At 38.7% G+C, this 21,005-nt stretch overlaps 1 protein-coding gene across 1 annotated transcript; it reads left to right on the top strand.

Annotated features, from left to right (window-relative positions):
- Nucleotides 1–1,006: 1,006 nt before the first annotated feature.
- LOC125857447 (proteasome subunit beta type-5-like) lies at nt 1,007–20,194 on the top strand. The gene is made up of 7 exons (XM_049537039.1): nt 1,007–1,167; nt 1,277–1,406; nt 2,159–2,265; nt 18,869–19,003; nt 19,084–19,187; nt 19,640–19,740; nt 19,868–20,194. The coding sequence occupies exons 1-7, from the start codon at nt 1,051–1,053 to the stop codon at nt 19,993–19,995; spliced, it is 822 nt and encodes a 273-aa protein (XP_049392996.1). The 5' UTR covers nt 1,007–1,050; the 3' UTR covers nt 19,996–20,194.
- The last annotated feature ends 811 nt before the right edge of the window (nt 20,195–21,005 follow it).

The following is a 21,005-nucleotide window of genomic DNA, read 5'->3' as shown; positions in this document are numbered from 1 at the left end:
GTTTTTAAAAGTTTAGAAGTTTTAAATATTACACTTTAGTCCCTAATTATCTTAATCACTAATTAAGAACAGGTTTGACTTGGTCAATTTTTTTTTGTCACCAATTTTAATTTTAAGACTTTTTTGTCACCCACACCTCAATTAGCTCATTTGACATCGCCTTCATCAGATCTGGTCGTCTTTTTTATGTATGTATCTGCTTCATCTTTTGGCTGTTCAGTGCTTTTGGTTCTTCGTTTAATCTTGCCTTGCTTCTTGCTCGAATTTATTTCTTTTTTTGTGCATTTTGGGTATGTTTTCGTATTTGAGCTTCCTTTTTCGAACTGAATTTGGGGTTTTTTTTTGGTTCTTTGGAAGATTTGTAAATTTGAGCCTTATTTTTTGGGCTTAAAGGCACTAGCCGCCCTTGTTGCTTTGCTTGCCATGTTATAATGATACTGAAATTTTTGATGGTGTAGTCAGTTGCCTTAGGGTGTTAGTAAGCAATGTTTTGAGAACTATTCTCAGAAGCACAGATAAAAGAAGTATGATGCCATGAAAGAGGGAAATTTTTTATGATGCTTTTTGAGCTATGGAATTGATAAATATTAATAACCTGATAGGAATAAATAATCTTTAGGTTTGTCCTTGTTAAAAATTTTAACCCTTATTTATGTTGATAACCGTGCTGTCTGGGACAACTTGTATGCACCGAAATCACCTAGTAGTTTTGGTCTCCGCTCGAATTTGAACCCCGTACCTCATGTTCTCAACCCACTTTATCGACCATTAAGCCACTTCATTAACATCTGATCCTTATATCCCAAACCTTCCTATTATCAGTAACCATTTTTGGTTTCTAACTATGAACTATCAGCATTTGATATCAATTGCTCGCTTTAATCCTACTGAGGCTATATGGAATATCTTGAGTTAAGTTTAGTACGTTAGAAAGCTTTGATAGTTAGGTTCTCTCTTAATAATCAATCAATTTTTTTGTCTACCATGATTGTTAAGTATTACAGAGTGAAATGTATTTGATTTATCAATTATTGTAGCTAAAGGTTGTAAATGATGAAGATCGATTTTAGCGGACTTGAACCAAGTGCCCCACTTCGAGGGGAGTCTTCTGAGCTGTTTGATGGAATTTCGAATTCTCCATCATTCCATCTTCCTAATACTGCTAATGTGAGTCTGACTATTTTTCTGTTGTGTCCGATTATATTAAATTAATTGGGGATCTATGAAGTCCTAAATCTCTAACTATGTTTACTTTTTATCCTGTATGTTCTTTTAGTTTGATGGTTTTCAAAAAGAAGCAATCCAAATGGTGAAGCCTGCGAAGGGAACCACAACCCTTGCTTTCATTTTTAAAGGAGGTGTCATGGTTGCTGCTGATTCTCGGGCTAGCATGGGAGGATATATATGTAAACCCCTTTGCTCATTATTGTCTTTATGTTAAACAATGTGAAGAAATTCTTTAATTACTTATCAACTCTTCTACTGTTATGAGCATCCATTTGTCAATGACTGTTGTGACCTTGCTGCCTACCCTGTGCCCCTGCCAAATGACTTGATACGGGACATGCAAGACCTCATTATTTTCATGATTGAGTTTTTTTCTTTTTGGGTGCAAGTGAAGCTATATTTACCCGGTTTGAGCATAAAATGTTATTGGTTTTAAAAATTTCCACGTTCTACAAAATTTCTTCTGTGGCTTATTCAAGTTTATGTCATATGCTATACCTTTTTAAGAGTATGGTTCTGTTGTCAATGTCACTATAGTTATTGGTACAATGACTAGAACTTGGAATTATTGTCTTAAGCAGCAAGGTGTTTGGATAAATAGAGACATAATCTGATTTCTTATTGATCAGAAAAGAAAAGTCTGATTTATTGGGTACCTGAAACAAAACTTTAATTAACTTCAACTTTTATAGGTTGTGTTATGGAGTTATGCTATACGAGACTTGGATATGTTTTAGTTTTGGGTGTGTCATAGTTGACTGTCAAGTTCTTCACTAGAGGAATGTGAATTCCAAATTTAGGTAAAATACACTTCTACTTTGTTTGGACGATACAAATACTCTTTTAAGTGTTATTTCTTGATCTATTGCAGTTCTTTTGATTTGGCCTGACCTTTTAAGAAATATCTTCCTTTCCTTGTAATATTTTGCAGCATCTCAATCTGTGAAGAAAATCATTGAAATTAATCCATATATGCTTGGCACAATGGCTGGTGGGGCTGCTGACTGCCAATTCTGGCATAGAAACCTGGGAATCAAGGTATTTGGTTATAAAATACTTATGCTTCCTTTTCCGAGTTGCTGTATTTACCCATTTTTGCCAGGGGAGTACTTGATATAGATCAATTCTGGACCTCTCTACATTACAGAGAGTCAGAGACCCTGTATTCTAGAGAATTTTAATGCTTCTGACTGCACATATTTATCTAGGATGGCTATGTTCTCCCTTCACTCAATAGTAAAAAAGAGAAAGGAAAAAGGTAGAGTATAAGCTAATAGTAAGAATGAAAATATGACTACATTGAAGAGGTAAAAGGAAAGAAATGACTAAATTTAAGTGGTGTTAGGTTTGGTCAGGATCGATGATTGGAAATTTTTTACTCCCTGCCTGTTAGAGAACTGGTTCTTTGAAAGTCTCTTTCTGGTTAGTTTCTTCAAGACTAAGCCCCCTTCTGTTGGCCATCTTTCATTCTGCAGATTAAGGTCTCCTGACTTTGAAGTCTAATTGTGCTTATTCAGAAATAAGGGTAGGGGATTGGGGGGAACGTAGGGGTGGCAATTGGATGGGTTGGGTTAAAATTAGATGGGTTAAAATGGGTCAAGACCCAACCCAACCCAACCCAACCCAAATTTACTTGGGTCCCAAAGGGGTTGGGTCAAAACAGGTCAAGTAACGGGTCATAACCCAACCCGCCCAACTTGACCCAACTTCCTCCTTTACTTTTCAACATATTCACTTCCAGTGAAAGCAACAATCTTTCCCAACAGATTCACCCAACTTCCTCCTTTAATTTAAAGGAAGATGATGACTAAAATTTAAATACAAAGATGGAGATACCAAAGATTAATTATGAACAAAGAGCCAGCTGGAATACAAAACAAAGTCATTACAAACAATATAAACATATTGTATGAGAAAAATAGACTACACACAGACAAAAAAAAAACTAAGCGATACTGCTTAAGCTCTGAAACTAGTTTATGATAATAAAAAATTCAATCCCACAAAAAAAGAAGCTCTCCCAACACAAAATCAAATGAAGTATTCTAGCCTAAATATATCAGCTTTCGGGTACACTTGATCATAATCTTCTTTCAGTTTCTCTTGATTTTCCTGCCCAAGTTCCCCCTTAATAGGCTTTGTCAATACCAAAATACAGAAGTTGACTTCTTGGTGGCTCCAACATTTGCAAGATCCTGACAACACAGAGTTTATCATATTGCAAATTATGTCAACAAGTGATCGATTTAACTCAACAAATGGCCTAATTATGAGACATCAAGAATGGATGCACTGTAGGTGGTATCAAGTTTTTGTCGAGTGTACTGAGCTCAAGTTAGTTGGAGAAAACTTTGAGTTGAAAGAGCTACTCTGATCACCTGCATTAGGTACTAAACTAAAGCTACTGTATGCTCCTGTATTTGTAGAAGAACTTTATGAACTGAAGTTGCACACTAGCTGTGCAAACATGTTATGAGCAGTGAGTCAGTGGCTACATAAATTCTTTTGATGCTTTGACCTTTGTATAATCAAGCACCAGTGGTGGAATAGTACCCTGCGACGGAACCGACCTGAGGTCGTTTCTCGGCTGGCACATAACTCATCTCCATAAGGTAGGGGTAAGGTCTACATACATTCTACTCTCCCCAAATCCCACCTTGTGAGATTAAATTGGATTTGTTGTTGTTGTTTTGACCTTTTTATCTTATAGTACAATCAAGATAAAAATGAATTCGTCATAATACACCTTTCAAAGCTAGAAAGAACATGTCTTAATTCAATATCTTTGTAGAGTTAAGTGACTGATTGCTCTAGACTGTGTTAGATTCTTCAAGGAATGATCTCCTAGTTACACCAGATTGTACTAACAAAGTTTGAAGCAAACAACCGAAGATCAATCTGTCCTTATCATGAATAGAGAGGCAGAACCCATGCAACTGGAAACCTGGAACTCTAGTAGTCAAAATTTCAGTTACATCCCCTCTGAACACCACCCTTCCAATAAAATTGAGAAACACAAGGAATGCAACTTGACAATTGACAGCTTCTGTGTTGTTTGTTATATGAAAATATGTCAATCTTTTAGTCAAGTGCAAAGGTGCATTTCCTAGAATCTACATTGTTCATAGCCTACTCTAGACAGTAAATCAAATCTAGGAGGATATACTAAGTTACTAACGATTGCAATAACGATGATTAGCATTCAAAACCTAGCAGCTAGCTCTCCACATCAATTGCAATATCATCTTAATCAGAATCATCAGCCGCTATAAATAGACAAAACAGAATTGATAACTACATAGAAAGAGTAAAGAAAAAAAATGTCATAATACATATCAACATGAGTAAATTATACCTCCATGTCCATAGAGCCAATCTTGAGCACACAACTTGGCTTCTGCATTTTCCGGTAAGATTGAACTTCGATATCTTCCAATTACTCGTCCTCCAATGCTGACCGTTGATTCAGACACAACAGTACTAATAGGTATACTTAAAACATTTTTTGCCATCAGTGATAGCTCAGGATATCTATTCATGTTATCTTTCCAAAATTTGAGTACATCTAGATTAGCATTCCCCTTGCAGTCAAGTACATGCTCTTGCTGTTCCAAATATAGTTGTAATTGTGTTTTTTCCGAATTAGATTATGTCTGACTTGCAAACAAATGAAATTCATCCATTTCATCTCTCATCTCAGTATCACATTCATCAACTGTACTTCCCACCAATGCACTACTAGATGCTGGAGATTTCATGTACTCAAACAATTGGTGCAAATTATCTTCAACAGCCTTCACCTTTTCATTACAAGTCAAAGAGTCAAGTTTTGAAAAGCAAAATTTCACGAATTTCCACTTGTATCGAGGGTCAAGAACGACTGCCAAAGACAAAACTGGAGTATACTCTTGCCAATACTTTGTAAATTTCTTTTCCATTTCCTCCACCATTTCTTTAATATCAGAATGTTGACTATTTTTCTCTCCATTATCAACAAGTCAATTTTCCACACTTAATGAGAAAACAAGTTGGCCATTGGATATTGATTTCCCGAAAATAGAGTAGTGATTTCATCAAAAGGCTTTAGGAATTGGCTATTGTTTCTGCCTTATTCCAATCCATTTCTGAAGGACAACATTCAAAATCTGCATCAAGTAACTTGAAGTCAAAAAAGGCCAACGATATGGAATAGCACTCTCAAGCATAAGAAAAGTGTAGTTCCATCTCGTAGGCACGTCTTGATGTACTTTCGCAGTCAACTTCAATCGAAGATTCTTGATACAATCTATAAAGTTAGAATGGCGTTATGTCAACCCTCTAGGGTGAAGTTGGGTCGTCACACTAGGATCATAGAGGAGAATGACAGTATCCGTAAGGAGTTGGAGGGGTGTAAGGATGCAAAATATGAGAGGAAGGAAATCATCACTTCCTTGGAGTGTTGGCTCATGGATGCATTAAGCACAATTGAAACCAGGAAGGCCGAGATGGAACTTGGAAGCGCTCGAGAAATTGAAGCTTCAGGATCTGTGACGTGCAATGGAGACAGGATCACAGGGAGGCCAATATTGAGGCTCCCAAGCCATCGATGTTCAAAGGCGCTCGTGAAGCGCGCAAAAGGTGGAGAATTTCCTTTGGCACTTGGAGAATTACTCAAGTGTAACAAAGTGAAGAGCGACAAGAACAAGATCAACACTGTCGTATTATACCTCTCGGAAATGGCCATGCTATGATGGAAGCAAAAGGAGTCAGAAATAGGGAATGGGCTTTGCACCATCAACACATGGGAGCAATTTCGAGTCGAATTCAAGAAGGCCTTCTTTCCCAACAACGTCATCTATGAGGTAAATCACTGATTTAGAGAATTGAAGCAAATATGAAACATACGAGCATAAGTTCACCACCCTCATGCTCCGAATTCCCAATCTCATGAATAAAGATATGTTGTTCCACATGGATGAGCCAAGACGCAGTTGGAACGTGGACATGTTAGGACTATTGATGAAACCATCATGCAGGCCAAAACTTTGACAGACTTTAGGCATGACAAGCATGACAAAGGTAGAGGAGAGGAGAGGAGAGGAGATGAGAGGTAGTCAGAACCAAGGTGGGGGAGATCGTGGCAAAAGAAAGGAACAGTAGCCACATCCCAAGAATCATGACACCTCTAAGTCTGATGGCAAGAAGTTTGGATGTCAAAGCGATGCTGAGAGGAAGGAAACAATTGCTACATATGTGGTGGGCCGCATGGCTATGCAAGATGCCCTAAACTGAAGAACCTTGGTGCCATATTACGGGAATGGTGGGAGAGAGATGCACAAGAATGAGGGCAAGGTTCGGGCACGACGTAGTTTGGCATGATTGGACTATGCAGAGCTATCACAAAGCAATCAAAGAAGTCAAAAGAATACAACATACAATATGTAGACATTAAGATCAATGGACGACCCACTCGTGCTATGGTCGACACAGGTGCGGAGGCCAACGTCATGACCAAGACCGCAACAACAAAGTTGGGGTTGAGTTATAGTCCAAGTAACACCCACCTCAAGACGGTCAACACTCAACACACCACTAACTCTCGTGTGCGGAGTCGCTCATGGAGTAAGCATTACGTTAGGCAAGTGGCAAGGTAAAACCAACTTTACTGTTGTTCCTTTAGACATCTTTGACATAATTCTTGGGCAAGAGTTCTTCCAGAAATGTCACACAATGATCGATCCCTATCTCCAACGACTCTTGGCCATGGAGCGAGAAGGATCACGTATGGTGCCCCAGTTAAGGTACCAAAGACACAAGGGCAAACACAACTTTTGGCTATACAACTTGTAAAGGGGTTAAAAAAGGAAGGGCCGATGTTCTTGAAAACCACTACAAGTTTTGAGGGAGATAGAGACAAGAAGTCGTTGTCGTGTTCCATGTCTATTGGAAGGGTAAATCATCGGAAGAAGCTACATGGGAATGAAATGAGGACTTGTGGCTATTCAAATATAAGATCTTAGAGTTTATGCAACAATAATGCGCTGGGTCGTCGCAATATCAAGTGGGGGAGAGTGTGACGATCCGCCACATTATCACACTACATAAGCGCCACGTAAGTGCCACATGGCATAAAGTTGTCTATGTGGAAGCTTACATAGAAAAGAAAACTAGTCCTTGCTGGAAGATTGTAGAGAAATGTAGGGATTTCCAATGGTAGATTCTAGAATTCCATGGATTTGCATGGAAGGTCCTTGAAATCTTCTAGTTATATAAACCCTCAGGGGTTGGTCTGCTGGCAATTGACTTGAGCCTTGGGGTTTGCTCCCTTTCAAGGTCTCAAGTTCGAAACCCACTAGGTGCAAACANATTCTAGAATTCCATGGATTTGCATGGAAGGTCCTTGAAATCTTCTAGTTATATAGAGAATTATAGAAGGAGGACTTATTTGTAAATATCTAGGGACTTGCTTCACAATTATTATTTACATATTAACCCCTAAGTTAGTAGTATAAATAGAGGGACAACCATTTGTAAATTCATCAAGCAAGAATCAAGCAAATCTTCCAAGTCTTGAGCAATACAAAAACCTTCTTAAGTAGTTCTCTTGTGTCTTTCTTCATTCCCTTAGCGGTCTAGTTTGAAAAAAGCTTACTTGAACTTGCAAAATCGTGAAAGATTCGTGAGCAAGTTGTCAAGTGCCACACGGTGTACTTAGTTGAAGTCTAAGTCCGTGACACTAGACTCAGAACCTTTCACATATTTAATGCTCTCTCTTATGTTAAAGATTGATGCCTCTATTGACTTTAGACCTGCTTTCACAATCAGATTTAGAATGTGATTTGTACAACAAATATGGACAAAGTCCCCATTACATACCAAAGAATACATCAAGTTCAAGTGCTTTTTCAAATTATCCACAATTTTCTCATTGTAACTTGCATTATCTAATGTTATCGAGAGTATTTTCTTCTCGATTCCCCATTCCTTCAAAAAGTTTATCAATGTCGGTTCCAAAACTTGACCGACATGTGGAGGATGCACATGGCAGAATATCAAAACCCTCTTTTTCAAAATCCAATTCAAATAAACAAAATGAGCCGTCAAACAGAAATAACCATTTAAGGTAATTGATGTCCACAAATCAGTAGTTAAGCATACTCTACTAGGAATTTCTGCAATTTCTTAGTGAACTTTTTTCTTTTTGCTTTTGATATAATTTCAAAACATCAATCTTTGAAGTATTTCTTGAAATAGCTTTGATAGTAGGATTCAAGAAACTAAGGATCTCCCTTATACCTTCCTATTCCACGAATGCAAAAGGTAAGTTATGCCTTGCTATAGCTTTCGCAATCAATTCACGAAACAATTCATTATTCACAACTGGATAACGACCTGATTTTGACACATTAATATGATGCTTAGCTAGGTGACACTTTAAATTTGAAGTATCAGCCAAATAACCTAGATTAAGGTCAAGTGGTAACTTCCAAAATTGATCCCATACCTTAAGCTCTTCTTGCTTGTAGAACTGACTTCGATCAACTCTTTGACTTGATCTGTATTTTCCATCAATTTCTGAAAAAAGTAAATTTTTTTTTGTTTATCTTCAATTAATTCTCGATCCAGAAAAGGGGTTTTGAGTTGTGAGACCAGTTACTAGAGTTCTCTTGAAATTTTTAATATTAGTAAAACTCACATAAAAGGTTTTCAGTAGTGTGTGTTGCAGAGGATGTCCTAGTGCAAGTGGGATAGTTGATATTCCTAGTAGACTTTGTAGTGCTGAATTTTGAGCCAGATCCTGAGGTCCCATTCATCTTGGGAAGACCTTTCTTGGCTACAAGGTGTGCCATGATAGATGTAGCAGCTAGGCAACTCACTATGCGGGCACATGATAAAGTGGAGGTTTTCGATGTGTACAAGGCATTGAAGCTCCCAACTGTATATGAAGAGTTGTCTGCAATAACAATTATAGATCTTGAGGCAGAGGCTCGATATATTGCGTCCAAGGACCCGTTAGAGCAAGTGCTAATAGGAGATGATATCTATGGGGTTGCTGAGGTACAAGAAATGGTACAATTTTTTGATGTAGCACTTGTAGGCACATCAAGAGATCACTGGGAGCCTTTGAACAGAGTGTTGGGTCCTCCACCCAAGCCCTCCATTGAAGAAGCACCCAAGCTGGAGTTAAAAGCATTGCCTGCCCACCTGAGGTATGCATTTTTGGGTGAAGATAAACCTTTACCAGTTATTTTGTCTGCAGCATTGTCTGAAGCACAGGTGGAAACAACATTAAGTATCCTGAGGAAGAGAAAAGCTGCCTTGGGTTGGCAAATGTCTGATATTCATGGTATCAGTGCCGCATTGTACATGCATAAAATCTACATGGAGGAAGGGTATAAGCCAAGTGCACAACACCAACGGAGATTTAATCCAGTGATGAAGGATGTGGTAAGAAAAAAGGTGATCAAGTGGTTAGATGCGGGGATCATGTACCCCATATCTGATAGTAAATAAGTGAGTCCGGTCCCAAGAATGGCGGAATGACGGTGGTAACTAATGAGAAGAATGAATTGATCCCCATAAGGACAGTAACTGGGTGGCGTATCTGCATGGACTACAGGAAGTTAAATGATGCCACTAGAAAGGACCATTACCTGGTGCAAAGGACCATTACCCGGTGCCTTTTATTGATCAGATGTTGGATAGATTGACAGGGCAAGAATATTATTGCTTCCTGGGGTACATGATATAATACCATCTCATCCATAAACACCTCAACAAAATCCTCCACCATATCATGGAAGATTGCCATCATGCATCTCTGAAATGTCGCCGGTGCATTGCATAATCTGAATGGCATGTGCTTGAATGCATAGGTGCCATACGTACAAGTGAAGGTAGTCGTCTCCTGGTCCTCTGGTGCAATAACAATCTGATTATAACCTGAGTAGCCATCCAGGAAGCAATAATATTCTTGCCCTGCCAATCTATCGAACATCTTATCAATAAAAGGCATCGGGTAATGGTCCTTTCTAGTGGCATCATTCAACATCCTGTAGTCCATGCAGATACACCACCCAGTTACTATCCTTGTGGGGATCAATTCATTCTTCTCATTAGTTACCACCATCATTCCGCCATTCTTGGGCACACACTGTACCAGACTCACCCATTTACTATCTGATATGGGGTACACGATCCCTGCATCTAACCACTTGATCACCTCTTTTCTTACCACATCCTTCATCACTGGATTCAGTCTCCGTTGGTGTTATGCACTTGGCTTATGCCCTTCCTCCATGTATATTTTATGCATGCACAATGCGGGACTGATAACATGAATATCAGACATTTGCCAACCTAATGCTGATTTTCTCTTCCTCAGGATACTTAATGCTGCTTCCACCTGTGCTTCAGACAATGCTGCAGACAAAATAACTGGTAAAGTTTTATCTTCACCCAAAAATGCATACCTGAGGTGGGCTGGCAATGCTTTTAACTCCAGCTTGGGTGCTTCTTCAATGGAGGGCTTGGGTGGAGGACCCAACACTCTGTTCAAAGGCTCCCAGTGATCTCTTGATGTGTCTACAAGTGCTACATCAAGAAATTGTACCATTTCCTGTGCCTCAGCATCCCCATAGATATCATCTCCTACTAGCACTTGCTCTAACGGGTCCTTGGACGCAATATATCGAGCCTCTGCCTCAAGATCTATAATCGTTATTGCAGACAACTCTTCATATACAGGTGGGAGCTTCAATGCCTTGTACACATCGAAAACCTCCACTTTATCATGTGCCCGCGTAGTGAGTTACCTAGCTGGTACATCTATCATGGCACGCCCTGTAGCCAAGAAAGGTCTTCCTAAGATGAATGAGACCTCAGAATTTGGCTCAAAATTTAGCACTACGGAGTCTACTAGGAATATCAACGATCCCACTTGCACTAAGACATCCTCTACAACACCTTCAGGCCTAGCAATAGATATATCAGCCAACTGTAAGATGATGGTAGTCGGTGTAGGACTACCCAACCCTAGCTTTTTATACAACGAATTTGCGATCAAATTTATGTTGGCTCGTAGATCACACAATCCTCGCGCATGGATGCTCTGCCCTATAGTGATTTGGACCGTAAAGCTACTCAGATCTTTCAGTTTGGTGGGCAACTTATTTTGGATTCGGGAGCTGCACTCTCAATAAGTGCTACAGTCTCATATTCAGTCAGCCTCCTTTTGTTTGCCACTATCTCCTTCACATATTTAGCATACCTAAGTATACCATGCAAAAAATCTACCAATGACAAGTTAATATGAACTTGTTTCAAAAGAGAGAGAAACTTACCAAATTATTCATCCTCCTTCTGTTTCTTGAACTTTTGAGGGAATGGAGGAGGTGGTTTCACTATTGGTTGCACTTTTTCTTCTTGTCCAACAACCTCACTTTCCTTAGGTTCACTCTCTTTACTCACAGATTCAATATTTCTCTTCTTTGGAGCCAACTCCTCTAACTGCAAACCACTGCGCGTACGTACCGCATTTACCTGCTTGGGATTTGGATCAGTGTTTCCCGACAAACCTCCTTGCGGTCGTGAGTTCTGGGCGCTAGCAAACTGTTCGAATTGTTTCTCCAGATTCTATGTAGCTAGCTGATTATTTCTCACATCAACAACTAACTAAGCTTGATCAACCATAATCTTTTTTCAGCATCTCTTCCATGCTCATATTACTAAACTGCGTATTTGGCTGCTCCCGTGGGGCCTGTTGTTGATACCCATGTGCATTTCCCTGGGTCTATATTGATTTTGACCTTGGGCCTGATTGTGATAACCTCCCCATGAGAAATTTGGATGGTTACGCCAACTAGGATTATAAGAATTTCCATAGTTTTGCTGGCCTCCTCCTCGTTGTGCATTCCCTACAAAATTCACAAAATCCGGGTTTGCACCACATACCTCTGCACTATGATCACCACCTCCACAAATTTCACACCAAGTTGGTGATTGTTGGACTACATTCACCTAAGCAGGCTGTTGTCCCAATGATAGATTGCTGAAGTGGGTGTTCATGTTTTGCATCGCAACAATCTGTGTTGTTAATGCAGTCACTGCCAAGTGTTTTGGGAAGCGAGAAGCGGAAAAAAGCGACGAGCCCTGAAGTGAGAAGCGAAGCACACACTTTTTTTAAGTAAAGCGATATTTAGCATAAAAAAATAAATAAATTAAATAACTGAATATATGTAATATATTCTTAGATTAAAAGTAAATAGATAGTCAATAATCCTCATAAGTCATAACATATAAAGCAAAAACATAGTTAAATCACAAAAGGATCAAACTCCTATTCTTCAACAAGATCCTCAAACTCTTCAAGTGCCATAACCAAGGGTTCTACTTGGTCATCATCTTCTTCATCATCAGAGGTCTCATCAACAAGGTTTCCACTTGAACTGGAACCTCGAGCTCCTCTTTCCTTGCCCCTTAAAGTACTCCCCCTAAAATCATAAATATTCTCCTCAACACCACTTGCCATAGAAACATCACCATAAGTGAGACTTTCTCCTTCGTACACTTCTTCATCTTGGTGATCTTGGGGTGCTCCGGTTAACCATTCATTAGCCTCATCAATACTATCCAACAAAATTGGATCAATGGTATTACGAGCATTGTAACGATGCACCAATGTTCTATTATATTTGATGAACACTAGATCATTGAGGCGTGTCAACTCAAGCCTATTTCTCTTTTTACTATGAATCTGCACATAGTAGAAAGTAATTAATAGGAGGACTTAGGATGATTAAGATACCATTTAATTTAGTAATAATGTAATGTAGTTTCTCACATGTTCATACACGCTCCAATTTCTCTCACAACCGGATGCACTACAAGTTAAACTTTGCACTGTAATAGTAAACTGTTGCAAGTTTGGGACATTATGACCATATTGCATCCACCATTCAACTGTAGAAGAGTTATTTTAAAAGATGTGTAATAACTTAAAAGTTGAAGCTTTAAACACAATTAAAAGATGAAATTCTCACCTGGTGACCTTAAGGTTCTAGCTCTAATGGCTGATTCAATTCCAAGTTGCCCATCAGCTTTCATGTACACACCAAGCTCCTCCCCTATTTTGTCTTGCAAATTTTTATCTGGGATCATCCTCTCAACACATTTATGATATCCCTGCCACACTTCTTCAGTTAAAGTCTTCATGTCATTATTTTTATAATAGAGCCCTGGGTTCAAAATGTGTCCCGCTGCATGCAAAGGTTGATGAAGTTGATCTGTCCTCCTTGCATCAATGATTTCAAAAACACTCTTATATTTCCTTGTATCATAATTGAATGCCTTTTCAATACTTTCTTTGGCCCTGTCCATGGCTTCATAAATGTAACCCATTGGTGGTTTTTTCTCCCCATCCACCATACGAAGTACATGAATTAAAGGACCACCAACTCTGAGTGCTTGAACAACGTCATTCCAAAAATATGGACTAATGATGTGTCTCACAACTTCTTTACCAAGAGTTTCCTTTGAATAGATACTCTCATTCCATTCAGTTGACATAAACAAAGTTCTCAAATTTTTCTTTTGCTTATAAAAACTATACAAAGTCAAAAAAGTTGTTGTGAATCTTGTCTTGGCGGGTTTTACCAAATTTCTTTGCTTTGTGTATCTCCTCATCATATTCAACAACAGTGCCCTTTGATTGATATAAGCATGTATCTTAACGAAAACTAACATGAAGTTTAAAAAAGAAAATTAAATATCAAGACTCAAGTTTACCTGTAGAATATGGGGCTTCTTTGAAAATGTCACCAAACATCAAGTTGATACAGTGAGCAGCACAAGGAGTCCAGAAAATATGTGGGAACACTCCCTTCAACATGTTACCCGCTTTTTTGTTCTCACTTGCATTATCAGTCACAACTTGTACCACATTTTCCTCACCTATCTTCGTGATAGTCTTCTCAAACAAGTTAAACATCTTATTAGAATCGGTAGAAGAGTCACTAGCATCATAAGATTCAAGGAACACACTCCCTCTTGGAGAATTCACCAAAACATTAATGACCATTTTCCATTCCTTGCTGTCCATTTATCCATCATAATGGAACAACCATACGTTTTCCATTGAACCTTATGTTCTTCTACTATCTTGTTTGCCTTTTCCACCTCCTTTTTTAGAAAAGGAACTCTTACCTCATGATAGGTGGGGGGCTTCATTCCAGGGCCATATTGGCCGACTGCCTCAATGAATTCACCAAAACTCTCGGTGTAATTAACACAATTGAAAGGAAGCCCTGCATCATACATCCACCTAGCAAAAGCGGATACAACACAATCCCTCAAATTCTTTCTAGAAGATTCTAAGTCAATAGGTCCACCTTTTCTCTTTTCGTTTGGTTTTTGCGAAAAATAGAGATTCATAGGACCCTTGATAGTGTTATTGATGGAAGATCCACTCCCACTACTTGAAGGCATCCTTTGATGCTTTGAGGTAGGCCCCATTGGCATATTCACTTCAACTTCATCATCATCCATTTCATCATTATCAATAAGATTAACCATGGATACTTCATGGTTCATTTGAGTTTTAAACTCATATTTCTTCAACAAATATTCTTTTATCTCTTCCTTCACTTTATCCAGGACATTTGGACATACTTTTACATCTCTTTAGCCACCGATAAGATGCCTTTTGTGACGAAATATTCCACCATTGTATGTCTCATTACAAAAGATACATTTGACTTTTGTGTTACTACCCATAGGAGTTCCATACGCCCAAGCCGGATCCCTTTTTTGTCACATTTTGAATAAGAAAATACAACTTCACTAGTTACTACAAGCAAAAAAGAAGTGTCACTTAGTAACAAAACAACAAATAAACTAAGTAAGAAAAATAAAGACTATTAAGATTTAAGAGCAGCAACCAGCATACACACTTAACACACATCACTGATTACTGATCACTGATCACACTGTACTGAAATAAAAAAAAACAGAGCAACAAGTATACACACATCACTGATCACAGTCACTGTATAGAAATAAAAAAGAAAACAGAGCAGCAAAAGAATTGGAAAAAAACAGAGCAGTATATAAATTGAAAAAAGAAACAGCAGCAACCAAAAAGTAGCAGATCTGTCGCAGCAGCATCACAGAGAAGAAGAGATGAAGAGAAGACGAGAAGAAGAAGAAGAAGAAGAAGAGAAGAAGAGAACATACCCTGGCAGCAGTAAGAATATAGAAAAAAACACAGCAGCAACCAAAAATAGAAAAAAAAAAAGTCGCAGAGTAGTCTCAAAGAAAAAGAGCAGAAGAAGAGAAGAAGAGAACTTACCGTAGCAGTTGCAGCAGTCCAAAAAAATAATGTGAAGTCGCGAAAGGATTTCAGAAATTATTAAAAAAAAAAAAAACCTTAAATTTTTTTAAAAAAAAACCCTAATTAGCGCTTTTTCAAATTAAGCGCGCCTTTTCACGCTTTTTCTTTTCTTGCGCTTCTCGCTTCAACGGTAGAAGCGAGCGCTTTTTCAATATCGCCTCGCTTCGGGAAATAAAAGCACAGGGGCTGCGCTTCGCCTCGCTTTGCGCTTTAAGCGTGCTTTTTATAACACTGGTCACTGCATCTACTTCCAACATACTTGCAGTTTTCTGTATCACAGGTTTCGCTCCTCCTCCATTCCATTCGGGGTTACCCTGTGATATCCTGTTCAGCAAGGTGAATAGCTCAGCATAAGTCTTCTCCAAAGCCTGACCACCTGCAGCTGAATCAAGTAAAATTTTGGTGTTAGACTCCAATCCTTTAATGAAGGTATGGACCAACACCTCGTTAGCCTGATGATGATGTGGACAACTCATCAACATCAATTTAAACCTGTTCCAAGCTTGGTACAAGTTCTCTTCTCCTTTCTGTCTGAAACTCAAGATGTCGCTCCTTAACTTAGCTGTTTTCCCAGATGGGAAAAATCTGATAAGGAACTTGTGTGCAAGATCGTCCCAGAATGTAATAGAGTTAGCAGACGCAGAATTTAGCCATCTTTTTGCTTCTCCAAGCAGAGAAAAGGGGAATAAAGTGAGCCTCACATAATCCACATTCACTCCAGCTGGAGTGTAAGTATCACTGATCTCGCGGAAATTCTGTATATGGACTGTTGGGTCCTCGTGCGACAGACCAGTGAACTCTCCATTAGTGTGCAACAGTTGCACCATACTCTGCTTCAGTTCAAACCTTCCACCAACTTCAAGTTTCTGAATGCAAGAAGTCACATTGGTGGTATGTGGGATTGCCACGTCTCTTACTTTCATCTCAGCCATTACTGCAGGTTCCTCTTGCTCAACTCTTGCTACTGGAGATGTTGGTTCACTAGCAACAAGAGGGACTGGGTAAGTGAGACTTCTTTGCCTTCTCTGGTAGTGTGAACGAATCTTTCCGGTTCAGCTAGAGGTTCTACCAAGCCCTGTTCGTCTTCCAGTTTGGAAATTCAACACAACCTGCAAAATGAATTGCTAAGATCAAGTTGTCAACACTTGCTTTTTAACTTCAAAAATAAAAAAAAATCAAATACTTCCTAATTCTAAAGACCCCGACAGCGGCGCCAAAAAACTTGTTGCGCCCAAATTGCACACGCAAGTGTACGTGGTCGTTCAAGTATTAAAGTGGCTCTTATAAAGAGTCAGGTATCGTACCCACAGAGACTTATGATTAGAATCACTTGATTGTTCCAATACTTTCAGCTAAACACAAGTGTTATCAAGGTTTCAAGAGTGATTTATGTAATAATCTACGAGTTAACCAAAATTAAACAAGCGCGATTCAATTTCAAGGGTTTCAAACAATGATTGGGTAAAGTCCAGGGCTGCAGCTCTTATCAGGATTCATGCAGTTATATTATTTAAATGGATGTTAATCAACTATCGAATCAATGATCACAGGGTTAAATGTACGATTATGGTCTCCCAACCTCTAATCGCCTACGATAAATGACAACCTAACTACATCGTTGAGCGGGGATAGGTTAGACCAAGTACCGAGCATTACGATTTCTTCCTGTATAATGACCAAGCATGGTTTCTAGGTATATCCCTATCCTCGATACAAATTAACCAATTATTAAGATAAAATCATGCTCCTTATGCCCCATGTTCTATCCTCTTATTCTTCTCCCGAGTTCAATTAGGACAATGTGTTTATTTCAATAGTGATCAGGCACGAAATACGAAAAACAAGAACATAAGAATGATTCATAGGATAATTAATATTAACCCAATGAAAACTCAATAAATTACAATCATCCTGTAGCCACATCCCTAGAACTAGGGTATTTAGCTACTCATAACAATAGTTTTGATCAAGCAATGTTTAATTATCATAAAGAGATCGAAAGTAAAAGAGTTTAGGAAAGAACCCTAAAAAATGATGAAATAGCTCTCCAAGTCGTCGTTCTTCAAACCCAGAAAAAGAATATTTTAATAAAATAAAATATTAACCTATTTATACTAAAGTCGAAACGGCCAAATCTGGCATGCTATGGCGCGACGCGGAGGTGTTTCTCAGATTTACTTTATGGCAAGAAGGCCTACTCCGCGACGCGGCCACACCACGGAGTGTTCTATCCCAAATTGCTTTTTTGCGAACAAAAAGTAGAACCCCTCTCCCGTGATGCGGAGAGTACACGGAGTCTTCTGTCTGGAAAATATTTCACGAGCCAGATAAAATTCTGCGATGCGGAGAGGATACGGTTATGCCTTGAAATTCATTTCTTCCTTTTTCTTCCTTGCTTCCTTTCGACTCGGATCTGTTGTGTTCTCCAATGTCCATTCCAATGCTCGTTTCTCTATTTAAGCTCACCTACACAACTAATCATGCTGGTTAGTACATATAAAATCAAATGACTCTAAATGACTATAAACAAACACGAATTGATTTCAAACTTGGCTTATTTATGGGTATTTTTAGGTCCTTAGGCATATAAATACGCCTAAGATCATGTGTACTGGGTACTGCTAATTTTTTTGGGAAAGTTTTTCATTATTCAGCAGACCAAAAGGAAATCACCTTCTTATTACTCATACCACAAATGGATGTCCAATAGTACTGGCTTTCATTACTGCCTTATACAGGGGTGTTATTCACCATTCTATTCACATATTTTTCAAAATACTTTGAGGAGAAGCCCCAAATAACAGAGAAACCATTGGAAGACTTAAGAAGAAAGGAAAGGATAAGAAACTTACTAGAAGAAAGTAGAGAATAGAGATCGTTGGAGCAGGGAATTGATTCCGAGTTCTGAGAATGGGTTCTGCCGTTCTGCAATTGTATGGGTTCCGACTGCCTCATCTCCTTATTTCTAGAGTTTTAACCCGCTGAATTACACCAACTTAACCCATTTTTACCCAATATTTAGTGGGTTTATTTGGGATCAACCCAATATGACCCATATCTATTTTGTTTATAACCCAACCCATTCATACCTAGCTGGGTTGGGTCGGGTTGGGCATATTTTTGCCACCCCTAGGGGAACATATATATCCTCTACCCCTGACCCATTTGCAGAAGAAAGTTCTGAAGTTCTTTTTTTATTTTCATAAGAGGTAGTAAGGATTTTGGCTTCCTGTACTTTGGAAGAGTTGGTCACTGTTTTTTTTTGTGATTCAGTGCCGTCTTCATGAGCTGGCAAACAAAAGGAGAATTTCAGTTACTGGAGCTTCAAAGCTGCTGGCAAACATTTTATATTCTTACCGTGGAATGGGTTTGTCTGTTGGAACTATGATTGCTGGTTGGGATGAGAAGGTAGTAAAAATGAATGCTGGTACAGTTTGCAGAATGTCAAATTCCTGTATTCTTACTAATATAAAAACTTGATTGTGCAGGGTCCAGGACTATATTATGTCGATAGTGAGGGAGGACGGCTTAAAGGAAACAGATTCTCTGTTGGATCTGGTTCTCCTTATGCTTATGGTGTTTTGGATAATGGGTGTGCTCTTCCACATTTCTTTATCAGCTTTTCCATGTTTCCCCCTAGTGTCTACTTGAGAATGATTGTTAGCTAGAATCGTCATATATGTATGACGAAGGTGATTTCAGATATCATAATACTCATGTCTTTCGTATATGGCGTGTGCATATTGAAGTTCAAAAGACATGAGATCAGATGCATTTACCTGTATACTTTACTTCAGTGTCTTCTCAAAGAGAGAGTTGTGTTGTGCCCCTAAGGTTACTCAATACGCTGAAGGGTGAGAGGAGGNGGGGGGGGGGGGGGGGGGGGGGGGGGGGGGGGGGTTACAGATGTTTCAAAGTGACTGCATAATTTATTGTGCTGATCACTTTGACAGCTTTGTTACACATTTTTAACTTTAGGAAACCACTGAACTCTTGCCTCCTATCTCTAATTCTAATTTTCCTCCCTATGCTGTTTCACTCTAGGTACCGATATGATCTGTCTGTGGAAGAAGCAGCTGAGTTGGCTAGACGAGCTATTTATCATGCTACATTCCGTGATGGAGCTAGTGGAGGTGTTGCTAGTGGTATGTCTCTTGCAATCTCATCCACAAAAGAGGAAATACAAATATTAGTTGGCTTTCCTCCGTCTTTCTGTTGTATATTCGTTCCGTGGTCTCTGTATATTTGTCATTAACTCGTGGATCATTTCAGTTTATCATGTCGGACCAAATGGATGGAAGAAGCTATCAGGAGACGATGTTGGAGAACTCCACTACCACTACTATCCCGTTGAAGTGGCAGCCGTGGAGCAGGAAATGGCTGAAGTGCCAGTGGCCTGAGGAAAAACAAAACCATCAAATATGTTCTCATCTTCGCTAGTTAAAGAGACAGTTTAGTTTTCTTCTCAGACTGTATCTTGGTCTTGCAATCTGTAAACCGTAAAAAATTACCTACACCCAATGTTTAAACCAAGCCAATAGATGCAAGGCTGTGTGTTTCGTTCACACATTCATCACTTAATTATGTTTTAGTTGTATGTACACTTCAATTTTTAACTGCTAAGCTTAAATTATCTAATTTACAGGGTTTACGGAAACAGACTCCCGACCCTACAAAGGTAGGGGTAAGGTCATCTTATCCTTTCCAGATCTTGCTCGTAAGATTTTACTGAGTATGTTGTTGTAAGGTTAAATTATGTAGTTTAGTGTAAACACTACATGCGCTTACAAGTGAGATGAGAAGTAAAGAAGCGATAAGTTAATTTTGACGATAGTTGTTTCTATAGTCATATGTCCTATCCTTTTACACCGAACTCTAAGCTAGCAATGCTTTTTAAGACTGAAGTAATCTAATCCCTTTAATCCAAAGTGTTGCCAAACACCAATTAAGTTGATTTAAAGACAAGTTTCACTTACCAAAACACCAATTATTCCACAAAACAAAATGAGCGACAGGCATTTACGTAGCTTATTTAATTGAACAAAAGACATTTACTAGAGCAAATTCTGAGTTTGGTAAGGATAGGTTTTATAAGTGAACTATAAAAAATCAAATATTTGATTTGCGTTCATGTTTCTTGATTTTCAAATAACAAAAAGAAATGAATTAGATATATTTTTCTAGTTCATAAGGACTAATTTGGATAATATATTGAGATAAATAATTTCAAATCAATATTGTATTACCTTTAGTTTAATTTGTTTCAATTATCCTATTTGCCCTGCTTTCGTTTTTATTATGCCAAAGGGAGAGAACATCTTTGCTTCCACAATTACCATAAAGGAAGAGGGAGCCAACACATACAAAGGAGTCTTACAGGGGGAGCTACAAGACCAATGAAATCCTATAG

The sequence above is a fragment of the Solanum stenotomum genome, chromosome 3, assembly GCF_019186545.1.
Source record: "Solanum stenotomum isolate F172 chromosome 3, ASM1918654v1, whole genome shotgun sequence".
Lineage (NCBI taxonomy): Eukaryota > Viridiplantae > Streptophyta > Magnoliopsida > Solanales > Solanaceae > Solanum > Solanum stenotomum.
Note: the sequence above shows the minus strand (reverse complement) of the source record. Positions and strands in the feature narration are given on the sequence as shown.